The 17378-nt window shown below is 36.2% G+C and overlaps 1 protein-coding gene across 7 annotated transcripts in view; it reads right to left on the reverse strand.

The window, feature by feature from the left end:
- Positions 1-3545: 3545 nt before the first annotated feature.
- Positions 3546-17378, reverse strand: part of Axn (protein axin) — a 71483-nt gene continuing 57650 nt past the window's right edge. For 4 of the 7 annotated variants that reach the window (XM_046613145.2, XM_046613140.2, XM_046613144.2 and 1 more), the window contains exons 2-9: positions 10590-10745; positions 10029-10398; positions 9492-9932; positions 8728-8892; positions 6844-7535; positions 6186-6499; positions 5798-6096; positions 3546-5426 (exon numbers count right to left, since the gene is read on the reverse strand). In XM_046613145.2, coding sequence (XP_046469101.1) covers positions 5300-5426; positions 5798-6096; positions 6186-6499; positions 6844-7535; positions 8728-8892; positions 9492-9932; positions 10029-10398; positions 10590-10656 — 2475 coding nt within the window. In that variant the 5' untranslated portion in view covers positions 10657-10745 and the 3' untranslated portion in view covers positions 3546-5299. Of the gene's footprint in view, positions 5427-5797; positions 6097-6185; positions 6500-6843; positions 7536-8727; positions 8893-9491; positions 9933-10028; positions 10399-10589; positions 10746-12182; positions 12384-17378 lie in introns of those variants that run through there. The other 3 variants (XM_046613143.2, XM_069133663.1, XM_046613146.2) reach the window with 3 other exon arrangements.

Raw genomic sequence — 17378 nt, forward strand, 5'->3', positions numbered from 1 at the left:
TTTCTCAGACCGAAGAAATACGAAGAAATCATAGTAATTCCTACCACTAATATCCGCTAACGGTGAGCTTGAAATATTTTCTGCTTATCGATTTATTATAACAATAAATAAAACAAAAAAAAAGCTCTTTAATTGATGTATGAGAATACTCGAAATTCAGTGAATGATTTAATCACTGACCTTTCGCTAATCATCAACGGCAAATTAATCACGCAACAGAATAATCCAGACAATTGGGTAAATCATAGTCAATTTAAATTGTTCGCTTATAGTCACTCGCGTTTTCTTTGTAAGTTCAAAATTGCATCGCATGGTATTGATATAAATCAATGTACAATTTTTACGTATGAATCCAGTAGTGGAAATTTTTTTGCGACGTTGGACAATATACTACTTTTTTGAATAGCTTCAACTAGCATATTTGCAATTATATGTAAGCATAACGTTTCAAGAATATACATATATAATAAAACTGACAAGAAGATAATGTCTACAAATGACTTATATATGAATGTAACTTATTCATTGTGTGTATAATACTTACAGTTATCATTAAGATTTATTACCCGGAAACTAGTTTTTCTTATCCTGGAAATATTATTCACGTTACACGTGACTTCTTCTTTTCTCTACATATGATGCAAAACTCAACGTCTCTCTGCCTGTGTGTCCGTATGTTCACTTATAATTCCACAACTACTTCACCGATTTTGTTTCATTTTTTTTTCTGTGGACAGCTAGAACGTCTGGCCAGATTTTAGACAAGATTTTTTCGTAATCACATCAATAGTTTCGGAGATATAACGATATTTGTAAGCCAAGTCGTAACGGGATCACAGACTTTTACGAACTCTTATACAAATTGAAAATATTCGCTAGCGGAGCCGCAACAGGCCGCCAATACTGAAGAAATGCAAATTTCCAAAGTACACCGGTTTATTTATTCGTTTATTGCAATATCCTTTCACTTTAAGCCTCCGTTGAATACTGCGGGCTGATAATTCGATAATCCATTTTTCGGAAGTACAGAATCAAAGTAACAAAGTGATTTCTGTGTAAAATTTGACGCCAAAAATAAAATTTTTGTTAATACCGTATCAAAGTTATTATCAGAGAAGAAGCCAAGTTAAACATAACTCTTCGTATCTGATTCATAGAATAAAATCTGTAACAAGAGGATGCGTAGTTAATTATAATTTCAAATGACTAAAAATAGACTCTCCGAGAATACTGTGATTAAATGGTAATTATGAAACCGCTGTATTCCTGACACCTATGGTACGGAAAAATAATTTATAGCTCATCTATAGTTGTATAATTACCGCAACCACGAGTATATCCCCTGTTAAAAAGACCGACAATTGAGAATAACAGTCGAGTTCGTAGTATTTACGTAATTCTATAGAACAGTTCAAGATACACGCGACAGCACTTATTCGCCACATAGAAAAAAATATGCTGGTCCAAGGCAACGAGAGAAACCGCAAATTGTCTAAAAGGACGGCGTAAATTGCTTCTTCACTTCCATTGGCGTTAATTACGGAATTTACATTCTATTTATAACATAAGAACGCGAGCGAGCCGAGAATCCAAGCATTGTTTCCTCGTCCTAAAATAAGATTGTTTAATCAAATTACGTAATTTTCAGGTACATGCATACACGCAATCAGTAAATTATCTTCGCAACGAATAAAATCATCTACCCTGACACGTGTAGGAAGTTAATTTAATTTTCCTTCGAATTCTCACCCCAGATTTCAGGAAACGATCGAAAAGTTGTCGCTTAAAATTAACCGATAAAATTAACAAATAATAATATTAATCAAAATTGGACCAACGTTGCAACAGAACGACAATTAATTTTCGCTCAATGACTAAATGATCCTTCGGACAACGTTCTTCGCCGCCTCTAATCCATCTTCATCTCGTTAAGCTCGTCGCGTTCTTCGTTTTCGGATTCGCTCTCCTCGAACTTGAGGCCATCCGGACTGACGGCCATGTAGCATAACACTCCCTTTTCCGGTATCCTCCTGAAGGCGATATAGGCGCAACCGTCGGGAGTTTGTCTCGAGACGATCGGTTCGACGGGTCCGGCACGTGGCAGATCGGGACATTGATCGCTGAGAAAATTGGCCATTGCCTCTGCCAGAGGAGGGATGTCGCTTTCGGGTGGACATTTCAAAAATACACCGTGCAAACGACCGCCTCGTGTCATTATTTTCAGCAATTGAATATAATCGTTTCGATTTTTCGCCTCGTCTATCGTGTCGTCTCTAATTCCGGCCAAGCGACGTGTCCACTCAACTATTCGAACGCGATCTGCATTCAAAAACTGTTCAATTCTTCACGGTTCAAATATCTCCTTTGAATAGCTCGCGTCTTTCGGAAACAGTTTGCTGACCGCAATTTACTACGTATTGATTGAATCGAATTCATTCAAAGTTCATTGTATGTATATACCGTAAGAAAATTTACTTCCATGAAAAATTTCGAATAATTGCATACGCTTCAATTTTTTTTTTTTTTTTTTTTCTCCTCTTTTTTTCGTAAAAATTGCTAGTTATAAATAGCAAAGTCAGGTAACACAGCGGTACTCAATTAAAACTACATCGTTTGAGATCGCGGAGGAAATGAAGCAGAAAGAAGAAAAAAAAATCGCAGTTATTCCGCAATCTCACTGCTCGTAAAAAAAATACCCGCAGTAATGCTTGATTACGAGTTAATAGCTGTATACCTAAATGAAAACGTTTATCTTTGTAGATTTGCGCAAGCACAAGGCTCCCGGAATTACATGCATAATACAGATTTTTGCAAGACTAGTAATTATCAGTCAGCCTGATTAAATAACCTGTAGTTTTGTCGTGGCGCGTGACTATTATTAAGTGCTTCAGTTATTACAATATAAAAACAGCATTGCAAAAGCAACGATCTTACCGTACGGTGAATTAAAATGAGCCACTCTTTGTGCAATTTCTCTGAGTGCTTCTTTAAATTCTGTATTGTAAAATTTCGCCATTCTATATACGTGCAAGATGTTACAAGAATTATTAAAAATTCAGCGATTCGTAGAAACAATCACGTGATAAAAATATTTTCGTATAAATTTTCGCCTCTAAATCGACAGTTCTAACCAAAAATAATCTATAACGTACAAATTAACAAAACACGAAAAGTTATGCTTTTGCTCGCGCGAAATATAAGTATAGAAAAAACATCTGTTTCTATACCCTGTATCTAAAAATTACAAAGTACAATCTGCAGTACTGTAAACGCACTAAAAAAACAAAAAAAACGATTCGAAAAGTTTCATTGGAATGTTCAAGATTTTCTGCTTCTCATTAAGAAAACAATCAAGGCATTGAACTCAAAGTTCTTGAAACACCTATTTTTCGGCACACTTTTTAAACAACAGAAAATGATTTATAAATGAAAATTTTTTGCCGTTTAATCCGGTGAAAATCGCATTATTATTATTCTCAATACTTTTGATATATAATAATAATAATAATAATTAATTAGGTACAGGAACACTTTAGCTTTCGTGATATCAATTAATAATATTTAATTACGTACAGTTAAAAGGGAAAAAAAAAGGAAAAAAAAGAGGAATTTCATCATTATGAGCCACCATGCGCTGTCCCCTTATACTACCGCCCTACATAAATAGCTGTCAAACATAATTTTATCATCTATAATTCAATTAATCAGTATAATTATTTGATATTTTATTTCAATATAATATTTCGCGGAGGTCAGCGCCCAGCAGCTGCTAGACATGTTATTAAAATACCATTAAACGAAAGACTCCTGGAGATGATTTTTCAACTTGTGCAAAAACCGCACGACTCGCAACCCGCGTAACGTATCGAAGCGAGTCCAATATTTATCAATAAGGTCGTTTTTAATTTTTTTTTTTTTTTAAACACAGTCAATCGAATCGCTTATTAAAAATTTGACAAAATCGATAAAACAAAAAAAACACTTGTATAATCAATAATAGTCCCTGTATGCGAAAACATCACACATTTAGCGAGTTAAAATTAAGAATAAAATTGCTAATAAAAAAAAACTTCGGACATTCAGAGTATGAATGTTGATTCCGAAACTGAAAAGGAAATTTCAACTACATGCATAAAATGGCGATATCACCGTGTTGAATTTTGGCACGGACAGAAACATAATCTCTAGAAGTCTCCCAAGCTCATAATTAATAAGTATTTCTTAACCCTCGCCTAGATTCGCTTACAATCAAATCTTAAAATACTAAAAAGGCACAAATTTCCGCACCTGATAAAATATTATTACATACTTTGTTCTAATTATTTTCTTCGGTGTTTTTTATGCAAATCTTCTTATGTATGGGGTATGTGTGTATGTTACAATGTTGGATGAATGAGTGATGTGAGGGTGAATCATTCTCGACGATGATGATGATGATGATGATAATAATAATAATAATATTAATAATAATAATAATAATAATAATAATAATAAAATCATAAGAAATGTCACTATTATTATTTTCTTTTAATAGATATATAAACTCTTATTACTAATTTGTAATAATAATTTTTCCTACAAGTCTAGGGTCTAGGCGGACCTTAATAAGGCGAGAAACTACACAGGCTTTTGTACAGTCGGCTGGAAAACTAAGGGAAGTCTTCAAGGAAATATTAGTACTCGGTTTCCCGTTTTTCTCTTTCATCTTTTGATCACTGTCACTGTGTGTGATTAAACTCGATCAGTGGCCACATTTATGATTATAACGCGAACCATTTTTACGAAGTATTTTCCATTTCACCTCTCTTATCATTCCCTTCGACAAAACGAATTATGAAACAATATTATTCAATTGGACCAGTCCCCTGATTTGCCAAAATTTGGGCTAATTTAAACGAGCTGAAAATTCGTAATAAAAGTATACGAAAAGAAAATGAAACAAAACTGATCTAAATAAATTGAAACGAATGAAAAATGGCAATAATTTATGGCGCTGCTGTGACAAAATTTCATTCACTTTCCGTGATAAAATTACGACTTATAAAATATGGGTGAAAGGGAAAAAAAAGTGATTTGAGAAAATGAACAAATGTGTGCAGGTGTGGGTGATTAAAACCGTGAATAAAATTAACATGATTAATTATCGATGTCTACGCGTAATAAAAGACTAGTAGTTTAGTTTAAAAATGAATGTTAGCGAAAAATAATTTCTGAATCCATTCGACTGGAAATACTTTTGTATCCTTCAAACTGATCTAGAACTGTTTCGATTTCGTTTGTATTCGAACAAATGGTCGCTTCACTCCATCGCTTTGACCTGTGCCATTACTTTGCCTTCCCACAGCGGCAAAACCTCGGAGTCGTTCGTTATTTCTTCCTGGATCACTTTCACATCTAGATCTTTGCATGATGTTTTGAAGAAGTACCTGCAAAGAAAAATGAACAAAATATGATGATAGTTAAGTGATGGGATAAACACGAATATGCACTGCCTGCAAAGTAGAAAATTTGGAATAAAGTAGAAATGTTGTAATATCGTAAAATAAAAATACAAGTGTCACAATTAAAGTTTCGATAAGAAATATCTATCACTTCATAGAAATAATGATTTCTATTGTTTGTTCAAGTTCCCAATCAAACGATTGAATATTCCCTGCAAAAATTAAGTGTACATCAATAAAGACAAAAATAAGAGAGAAATACAATCAACTTGTAGGAAGGATACAAGGTTTTCTTTTTAGTATCTATACGCATGCTTTAGATGTTTATTGCTTTTCTTCGATTAAAATAAACTTACCGATAGCTGCCTTTCTTTAGTAGACAATCCTTGAACTGTTTCAAAGTGATATTACGCCCAGGAATTTTGGTCATATAAGGGAGTTGTTCGTCACAGAAACTGAACACAACGGTGGTGAAATCTGCCGGATCTTGTCTACTCTTCCTCAATGTCGATTGGTTAGATTGGATGCAGGATGGATTTAGATTAGTCGGTTCACACGACAGCTTACCACTATTTGGGTAACGTTGTCTACTACTACCACCTCTCGCTCTGTCCTCTTCCATCAACCTTCTTCTGGCTTCTTCTAGCTGCGTAGCCTGTTGACAAGAATTATATATAAAATTTTCTACCTCAGTGCCTCGTCGATTCATATAAATTGTAAAAATATCATGATATCGGTTCTCACTGTATGTGGTTGCGGCAGAGGAGGCATTCCAGGATCGGCTACAAAAGGTTGGGCAGGAACGCCCCAAGTCTCCCTACTACTTCTCTCTAAAGAGCCGCTTCGTGAACCGTACTTCTTTCCATGTCGACCGTGCTTAGAATCAGGTTTCTTATCAGATTCTTTCAACCAAGACAATAGGCGACTGTCTTTGCTAGCAACTAACGGAGGTGCATCGCTCACCACGCTCACACCGCTATCAGTTAATTCAGTCATTGATTTTTTAGAAGATGTCGATCTTCTACTTATATCGCACCTTCGAGGTCTCTGATCGTGAGCTACAAAAATAAATAAATAAATACCAGCTATAAGCATACTCTTGAATAATGATACTTCTCATAACTCAGGATATTCAAATTTGAGAATTAACGATTTTCAATAAGAACTGAGTAGCGAAATATTGCCAAAATTAGCAAGGTATCATCGTAATTCAAAGCTTTCGATAAACGAAATATGTGATATAGGAATAACAAAAGAAAAATAAGAAAAATAATAGAGTGAACAGGTTTTGGTGCTGGTGCATTGATTATATGTTGTTACATCGTTTATTTTTAGTTTATATTCAATATAAATATTTGTCAGGGATCTATTTATTCCAGTAAATATAACAAAAGATTCTTACATGGTGGGTAAAGATCCGGTTTATTCAGTGATTCTGCATAATCAGATGGGATGGATTTAGATTTTGGCAAATGCGATCCTAGAGAGCTCATTGAACCAGCTCCCAACAAATCGCTGCCTTCGGGAAAATCGTGAATATTTCCGCTGTCCGCCGAAAATGTAGACGAACCATCTTTTTCTTTTTTTTGTTTGTATGATCGTTGATGAGGATAATTGTGCAGCAGTCCTCGCCTCCTTTCAGGAGAATGGGGTCGAGGTGAGGCCAGGCCAGGCGATCTCAACGGAGTTAGATCTGACCAAACCCTGGATACGTGTTGATCCAGAATAGCTTGATCGCTGTCGTCTTCGACCAAAAGCTTTTCTCTAATGGCATCGGCCAGCGTTCTTGCCCCGCCGGTTAGAGGCTCCTTCATCGCATCCCCGCCAATTATTTCCCCATCTTGCAAATGCCTGTCTAATTTCTCCTGCGTCTCGCGCGCTCTTTTTACATTTTCTAATTTCTCTATCAAGACTTGGGCAAAAATTTCCGGCTTTAAAGAACGTGTTTGGTCGCGAGGTACTCGTTGCGTTCTAGGGATAACCGTGCAGTGTACCATCGGATCACGGTTCAGATTCGCCGACTCTTTCATTGCTCTGCATTGTCGCATGTATTGCTTTTTACTACTGCGTGGCCTTCCTATCGACATACCATCGCTGTAATAAAAGAAAATGATTGTTGTAATACTATACGCTGGAATGCAAGTAGACTGTGACTTGCATTTTTTTTTTTTTTTCAGTTTTTTAATGACAATGTTTCGTGGAATATCGCAATCTTTCGTCTAGTTACCATCGATGATGAATTCTTAAAAATCATATTTGCTTACACATACTGATAAAATAATTATTATGGGCAGATAATTCTAGTGATAAAATTATAAGCAGCTATAAAAACATGCTGAAAACTAATATACGCGCAGTTTTACTAATTTGTGCAGTAAATATTTACTCAAATACTACCATATTAATGATAGATTCTATCATTAAAATACAATATATTTTATATGTAACGTATTCCAGGCAGCTTTCTTGATGCTTCGGCACCTCAGTGGCTAAGCAATTCGGGGACCCCTGAGAAATCCGGATTATTAGATTTTCCAGACCATGATGTACAATCCCTGTGATGATCCTTATAAATAATAGGATACTTATTTAGATTATACCGTTTGTTGAACAGCCATTCGACCAAAGCATTTTGTTGTCGACGAGTGAAAACTGGTTGATCCACAACGCACTGAGTAGACCAACCAAAAAGTCTATGAGCTCTATCCATCCTGTTCGAATTATACATGTTAATCAACTATTTATTAATGCACTGAAAAATCTTTCCAAGATAATACGAAAAGCAACTCCTTCACTGCATAATCCAAGCCATAAATCTTTCAACAGCAATCACGGGGTAATGATCAAATACAAACTAAACTTCTTTTTGTCATAGTCTCGCCGCATATCAGTTCTAACGCAACTGATATGTTATCTCTCGCACAGTAAAATGATACCAACATTAGATAACTGGCAAAATCATCGTCGTAGATGAAAAAGAGAGATAACAATTTTTTAGCATGCATAATATTTCTTGTTTAAATAATGTACTTACCGCTTATAGATATCAACATCCAAGCCTTATCCAGTTTCAGAACACAATCGTAAAGTATAAAAGTTTTGCAACTCAGCTTCGATGCAATTTTTTTTACTTAAAAAAAAAAGCAAACCAACGAAACTTTGTTGAATGAGTTTCAAACTAGTTGTTAATCGGTTCGAATAAGTCGTAGAATTGTGCAAATATTTCTATACCTTGCGATGCGTGTTGTAATTAAAAGGAAAGAAAAAAAGGAAAAAATAAACTTACACAGACGAGTCGGTGAGCGACATATTATCGGATTCTGTCCGGGCGTCACTGCTCAAACTCTGCAGTTCAGAATCCTGCCTTGAAACTGGGTTGTAGGACGAATATTGAGCGTGTAACCTGTTGGCTGGCACGTGGTAGGGACTAGCGCCAGCTTGGAAGTAAATGCTACGCAAACGCCACGCAAAATGCCAAACAAAACAAATGGGAAATTAAAAACAAAACGCGCAAGGTGCAGCGGTATCGACTAAGTAAAAAATCAAATGAAAGGTATATTCTGTACTACAGGATTCTAAGCGGCATCGTGTAAAACAAATTCAAATTTGCAGAAAAAAAAGAGATAATTTTATATGGATGAAAACAAACAACTAAATATATACTTAAAAAAGTATGAAAGCGGTCTATAAAAAAACTAGCAATAAATCGAAGAGGAGGATAATTTACTTGTAGTTCTCGATCTACTCGCTAATTGGATTATTACCAAGATCTAAAATAGTTTACAAACTACATGTAAAATATACTCCGCTTAATCAGCTTCAAACTTAGAGTATGCAAACTTTCAGCATTGCAAAAGCTCTCACATAAGTGTAACTTAAAAAGAAAAAAAGAAAATAAAAAACTCGCACAGCATTCTACTTTCAGATGATTGGTAAAAATGAATCATTTGGATATTCACAATATAGATAATACCTCGAAAGGGTATCGAAGCTGGTTTGAAAATGATTAAACGTATGGGTAGATGTAAAAAAAAACATATTCAATCTTACCCAGCATAGGCCTCTGGCTTAGGCCGCAGTTCCATCGCTCTTGTTTGTTGAGTCGCCATGAGAACATCCCTGGTCAGTCTTAATTCGCCAGCCCTCAATTCCCCAGGTGTTTCACTAGCCGAATGCGAAGTGTGAGCCGAACTAATGAATTCGCTGTCTTCGTGGAGAGTCGGTAGCAAGGTTGGCCCGCAGGATACAGACATTTCCCGACTCGACCCGGAACTGGTACAACTACCAGAATCCGGGTTTTGATAGGATTGAACGTACTGTAAGTACATTTCGGATTTGAGGAAGTTTGGGTAAGTGGTTTCGTTGATAAGGTGTTCGACTTCCATCTGAACATTGTCGAACACCTTTCCGTCGACTCGGCCTTCTTTGACGCGGCGGTTAGCTTCTTTTCTAACATCTTCCGGCACCAGTAGCTGCAAGTTGAGAAAGAATCTGCAAAGGCAGAGTTTTTAGCTGTGATAAAAAAGCTTCCGGACAATTGAACAAATTTATCGATCGATACGCTGAAATCAAACAATCCTAGGCTACCTTCTATAAATAAGTTTGACCAGCTGATGTATCGTGTCCGGATCATGATGATTCTTCAACCCTTCGCAGGCATACCAAAAATTTAATGGTTCCGCATGGGGTCTGCCTTCCTGGTCCAGATACTTTCTGAACAATGCTATACCCTCCGGATCTTGTAGAAGCGAGTGCAAGTTCCTCGCCCACCTGAGGCAGGCTGGTGGCGAAACGCTTTCCATACAAGTGCCGCCGCAGCTTCCCTCTGGTTCAAATCCCAGCGGAGCCGAACCATCGCAAGGAACAGAAGCAGTAGTATAAGCGAGCGAAGAACGCCTCGGTGTTAGAGCTTGACTCTGTTGACGGAGTCTGCTGACACGGCTGCCAGTCTCCTCTCCTAAAACGAAAGAATGTTTGTACACTTTTAGTTTTTTTATATTGGATATTCGGAGATAACCGCACAATTCATATTTTTCAGGACATACAAGTTACAAAAGTCTTGGATTGACGAGAAGAAATAATCTAAAGAAATTTTTGTTGCTCTCGATATTGTTGAATTGCGAATTCTACAAATCGATCAATTCTTACCAGGCACCGGTGGCCTTGGAGAGTTCTCATTGAAGCAGTGAGCTTCGCTATGTCGCGGCCCACTCATCCTATCTCTTGCGACTATCGCGGGCTATTTCTCTTCCTATACTGAATTTTAATCCTCGTCGCCTCTTAGTGGACATGGCTAGTCCAGACCTGAAACAAAGTCGATGAAGACAATTTAATACACAGGAAGTTGACCAATATTTGTACAACAATTGACAGCCAGCATACATTTCCCAATCGATTAGGGCAAGAAAGTTTGTGTCGACTTCTTCATTTTTCTGATTATAAAAAAATGTTATCTTTCAAGTTCGCTACAAGCTCTCCGTAATAACGACAACCACTCCAAATTCTCTACGAATAGGTCGGTTGCACAACGCTTGTGAAACCAGGAAACCAAGGGGTGATAATTTCATTTAAATTAAAAAATTATCAGGGAAAATGGAACATCAAAACGTATAATATTTCAATGCTGAAACTAAAAATCATTTTTAGAACCTCGAGGTGGGGTACATAAATCTGATAAGTTAGTCATGTTTCAATTGGACGTCAAGGATTCGAAGTGGCTTGACTTCAATTTCTCTTTCTTCCAAACACAATAAAATCTAAGGGTGGGGCTGCATCGAACAAAGATCGTCCATCTTGCAGTAGCCTGCGCATCGAGAAACGCATTCTCTCTTCAGCGATGAGAATTTCTATTGATCGGTCCGCAGTGTGCTTTGTGTAGTATTGATCGTCAAAAATTCTGACGTAATCTATTGAGTCGTGTTCCCTCTCCGCACCCCTCCAAATAAGGGGGGGGGGGAAAAAAAAATTTATCCCTGGGTAAGATTCTGTACTATTAATTTTTGGTTTTCAAATGAGGCATAAAAATATTTTCACACAATTATACCACTAGGGTATAAGAAAGACTTGCGTAGGGGCAAAGGTTTAGGAAATAACATCGTTCATTGTTTGCTCCCGGGGATGCAGCCATTGTGAATCAGAACTATAGAAATATTATTTCATATAATAATACCATGGATATCCTATATTAATTTCTATATTATAACCCAAGGGATGCGTTACCTGCACAGCCCAGGTATAATACCATTATTACGATCCATATACCCTATTTGAGTCGATAATAAGTTTAATATAGAGTTTACAACTGCTTCGACGAACACGAAGGAAAATTTTTCTACCGAAGGATGAACTGCTTCTAATCAACAGCGAGATGCTAAATTTACATACAAGGTAAAGCATCGATGAGCAACAAGTACAAAATTGAAACATTAGTTGAATTTAAAACGAAACGTGTTGAATACTCGGTTGAAGACTTAAAAAAACGATGAACAATAAATTATCGAATAAGAAAACTAAGGTAAAAATCCTCTACGTGAGCTATATATAAAGAGAATGCAGGCATGCAGGAAACCAACACGTTAGAAGGAACTTGAGAATCTGTTGCACAGGTATAAGAATGAGAGAGAGAGGGAGCGTAGAGGGGGAAGAAGAAAATTATGAAATGAAAAGCTGTCATAACAAATCACTTACACCTCACCGAATTCCTACCTGAGTTTACAGGGGTTGTTGAAAAATAATACGTACCATTTTAAGGAGTACCTTCTAAAGATTGGGATGATTTTCTTTTTACCGTAGTTAATGGCTCTATTATGACATACAATGCCTGTGTATCATTATATTTATGAAATACGATGAATAGATTGAACGAAGAGAAATGATTTTCGATGAAGCCAGATGTGAAATTTAGGTATCGTGCTACCGTCGAACTACGCGTCTGGAATCAAACTGAGGAAAGGCAGCGTCCTGGCCAGGACTGACGCTGGATTGATAGGGGGGAGGAGAGAGAATGTAGGAAATCCTAGGGGGTTCGGCGTGCGCTGGTAAAAATTATACTTCTGAATACAGGAGTCGACAACGATTTACAGGCTGCTGGCTCAATCGAGCTAACGTCGAGGCGAAACAAGGGGACGAAACAACCCTTAGGTAGGTTTCGGCTGGACACAGGAGTTCATTTTATTATACCAAATGCTCAGGTCACGGCGAATGAATTTGATCGATCCGTTCCCTTTTGTTTACTCCAAGTCTCGAGTCGAATGTGATTACAATAGGTTGACGAAAATTTTATACTCGATAAGTTTGGCGATACGTTTCGCTTTAGAATAACCAGTACGCTAAGAAATTTTCATCGCTTTATTCGACTTTCATGATTATAGCGGTGACGGAAGTGGAAGAAAAGAAAATAAAAATTTGGCGTCCATCCAAAAATTTTTAAACAGCGTACTGTTTGACGATGTAAACAATAATGTAATTTCACTTCAGACAATAACAATATAACAGCAAATTCCCTGGATTTCAACGACATTTCCTCAGCTAATGCGTCAACTTGTAGAAATGTTCACGGGTCGCATGAATTTAGTATATGGGGCATTCCACGTCGAATCAGCAGCCAATTTCCCTCATCCCCTTAGATTTGGATCATTTTTAGTACAACGTTGTTACCAACCCGAAAGGGTCTCAAAATTTTTGTGAGATTATTATAACTACAGTTGAAATTTAAATAAAAATTGAAGAACCATTCCAATGATGCCATTTTGAAAAATCTCAACAAAACTCACAATGATTCTATGATTTAAAATATGATTTCAAAGCACCACATGATGATGGGATCTCAATATTTACTTTTTTTTTTCGCAAGTTTTAAGTATTCCCATGTCGGAATTGGAGTTGTTTTTTTTTTTTTTTTGCATCGGTCATAATTATCTCAGATATTAGTGATTGTCAATTTTTCGAAAAATTTTGAGAAATGCCAGAAGCCTTCTCATTCAGACGTGAAAAACTAAAAACAGGAAAAAAAAAAAAACTAGTATAAAGATTGAGATCCGGTTGTTGTTTTTAGTTTAAAAATCATATTTGAAATCGTAGAATCTGAGTGAATTTTTTAGATTTTTAAAAATGTCATTTTCGGTATTGGTTCATCGATTTTTTTCGGATTCCACTGTTAGTTGGAAAAATCTGTCAAAATGTCCGAGATCCTTTTGGGTTAGTAACAACACTATACTAAAAAATGATCAAAAAAAAAAAAAAAACATCTAAGGGAGTGAGAGACATGGGCTGCTGATTTGACGTAGAATGCCCCATATGTATATTGAGATATTTATGCAGGGAAGAATAAATAGATTGTAACAAACGTTTATATATATATATATAGAAATACCTAAAATATTCTGTTAAAAGCTCGGAGTAAAAATAAAATCGTCCGCATTTCGCATTATAAGCATCAAGTTTTAACGTAAGAGGCTTTTGCAATTCACAATGGTTTGTCAAAGGGTTTTTCCTTGTTTGAAAAGCTCTCCTAGCCTTCAAAATCTCCGGCTACACACACAGTCTGCATTTGTCCCAAGAGATCCGATTCTGCGTTATGGATGCATTTTATATGTACACCGATTAAAATTTCTACTCAGTTTTATAGTAATAAAAATTGATATTCTGAAAAGTATGACACTCCGTACTCTTTTTTCTTCTTCTTCATCGAATTCTTTTAAATATTTAAGGTCGGAAAATTTCACAGTAAAAAATTTAAATTAAACAGTATATGTGATATGTATGAGCGAAGTTCACAAACGTATGGAAAAAACATCATTTATTCTTCTCCAACGTTTTCTCCAACGGTAACAAAGCGACAAAGATAAATGATGAGGGTGAAGTTAGTAGCACCTTTGTCACGATTAACGATTCGTAAAATTGTTATTTCACAATTGTAGGAATGCCTGAAATTCAGTAAATCATGACAAGGCAAAATGTATTCATATTTCGAAAACTTGACTGTTTCAAAGTCACTATAAACTGGTAAAATAGTAATTTTTCTCCCCATTGTTTCGTTACGTCAACGTTACTAACCTCAGCCTCATGATAATTGATAAAAACAAAAGCTCGTGACGAAGTTTCGGCTACACGGCTGATTTACGAAAGGATGAGGAAAAGCAAAGAACGAATATACAAAAAGTATGAGTGGAAGAAGGAAGAGGAGGAGGGCGAAGTACCAATAAAAACTATCTGTGTTGTTATACTTTGATAAAAAAAACGAGCCATTCGGTTGCCTCGCCGTTTCGTTCAAAGAAACTTTGGACGTGGGTCAGTTGCAATAGATGTAAGTGGCAAGAAAGAAAGAAATAAGCAAGAAAATAACAAAAGAAAAAAAAGGCGGCAAAGTTAAGTTGATTTTCGAATTCGACAATATTTTCTTCGGTGGGATGCAGGGTTTTCGTTGAAGTTGAAGTTCGAAAATATTATTTCCAACACACAACCACCACACGCTCAAACACACTCGTCTATTCATATATAGGTTTTTACGTATAAGTTTATACCCAAGTATATTGCATTTAGAAAACGTGTCTTGTTGAGGCTCTTTTCCCCTCGCAGCAGTTATAAGTGCGTCGGTATAAGACACTATACACGATAAAAATAGATAAAAGGAAAAGGCGCTGCAATGTCTACTAGGATTAGCGTGGGTGGGTAGCACAGACTGAAGAAAAATACTCTCAAGGGCTCCTCTCTCCCATATCTTTTTGGATCTTAGGTTTTACATTTTTCCCGGTTTTGATGCGAGTGTTTTCGTTCGTAAAATGGAGGATTATATCATCTAGGTACAAGATTTGAATACTGTAATTCAGGGCGGCCGCTAAATCTCCATCACGAAATTCCCTAACTTTTCCAGGTTTTCCAGAATTCCATAAAATGGAGGATAATATCATCGATCCTACAAGATTTGAATGCTGTGATTCAGGGTGGCCACTAAATCTCCATCACGAAATTCCCTAACTTTTCCAGATTTTTCAGAATTCCATGACCAGTGACAACACTGCGTATGGCAGTAGCATTATATATAATAATCCATTTGCAACGACGGTAGAATTTTGAAAAGAATTAAATTTGGAGAATGACGTTTGTTAACTTTAACTTCATAAATCAAGGTCCAAGAAATGATACACAGGTAACTTATATCGAAAACGGGAAGACGAAAAGAAGGGAAAAAAAAAACAATTAATAATCATGACAATAACAACGACGATCAGAAGATTAAAAATGAACGACGTAGATTATACCGTCCACAAGTCATTCAACCTTCTGAGAAAAACGTGGTGCATGAATGAAAAAGCTGGCGTAGTTCTCGTTTCATATTTCAAACGGTGGGAGGCGACGTCGACGACTCATCGTATTAAGTTTCGCGTATACAATATCTATTTTATAGCTTTCGATGACCGACACAAACTACTTTTCACTTCCGGTTCACACAGTCGTCGCGCACAGCCAAATGAAAACTTGAAATCATAATCAAATTCAGGCGGTGTCGTTTGATATTCAATTACCCGTATTATACCCGGATCTCATGTGGTGGAATTGAAATTCCGAGTTAAAAAAGTTCGGAAATCGCGAACATTCTGAATTTTTTGATAGCGAAAATTATCATAGAGAAATCAAAAGCTTTGACGAAACATCAAAGTTTCGAATGGTCCGAAACCTGACGCTCAAAGTTTCGAAAGTGCAAAGTTCCGAGAAGACGAAATTCCGAAAGGACGTAACTTCGACAAGTTAAAGTTCCGAAAGCGCGAGAATGAGAAAATTAAAAAATTTGAAACACCGAACTTCCGAATGATCGAAGATTTTCAGTTCCGTGAATTTTTGACTTGGTGAAATTTCACCACTTTGATCTTTGTTCGTTTTTGATTCGCGATGTTTTTACGTTTGGAATCCTGGTCATTCTGATTTCTGGTTTTTCTCATTTTTTACACACACTCCGTCGAGTAAACTAGGCTGTATGAGTATATTTTAACTTTCGGAGTTTCGTTCCATCGAAACATTATTTTTCGGTCTTTCGCTCTATCGTAGCTTGAATTTTCGCAATCTTGCATCTCGGAACTTTGAACCGTCGGTTTTCCGACCACTGGAAACTTTGTCGTTTCTCCATAATTTGATTTCGCTACTTCAATTTTCGCCACCAAATAATTCAGAATGAACCACTTTCGGTACAACATGGTGCAGAAAGAATAAAGGTCAACATCCTTAACATCAATTCATATATTTTTATTTCCCTACGTTATAATACCTTTATTACAGATTCACGTGAAACAGTTTCAAGTTCATATTCTATTATTATTATGATTGTTGTTGTTGTTGTTGCTGTTGTCATGATTATTAAACAACTGTTTTACGATAATAAGAAAACGAGATAGATATCGATAATCCTGCCATCGTTAAGAAAATTTCATACGTCATTACGAGCATCGCGATAAGAGAAGTTTGCGAAAATAATCCTTAGATGGCGACACTAGTTTCTGCGTACAAGTCGTCCAGTTGTATATTTGCGTTTGCGTACATACGTATGTAGAGTACATTCGTTACCCTCAAAGCGGGGGAGGGTCGGTAGAAGTCAGTCAGGGATTTATAATGAAACTCTACCATTCAACTTTTATAAATTCATAGAAATAAGAAACCGAGCATTTATATACTAACAGACTGACTAACGATAAGTGATAAAATTGTTTGAAAATTTTATATATAAAATAAAGAAGAGATTACACTTTTTTCTTTTCTTCTTTTTATCGGTGACGATAAATATTTTATTTTTCAGGTATGAAACGATTTGAATGAAAATAAATGAAAAGTATAATTTGTAACTTGAGAGCGCGGATTTGCTAAATCTTCTGAAATTTTCACCTGTTTGATAAGACAACAAACGACATACACTTTGCGTAGATATACATACTGTATAACGTATTAAAA

The sequence above is a fragment of the Neodiprion pinetum genome, chromosome 2 (genome assembly GCF_021155775.2).
Source record: "Neodiprion pinetum isolate iyNeoPine1 chromosome 2, iyNeoPine1.2, whole genome shotgun sequence".
Classification (NCBI taxonomy): domain Eukaryota; kingdom Metazoa; phylum Arthropoda; class Insecta; order Hymenoptera; family Diprionidae; genus Neodiprion; species Neodiprion pinetum.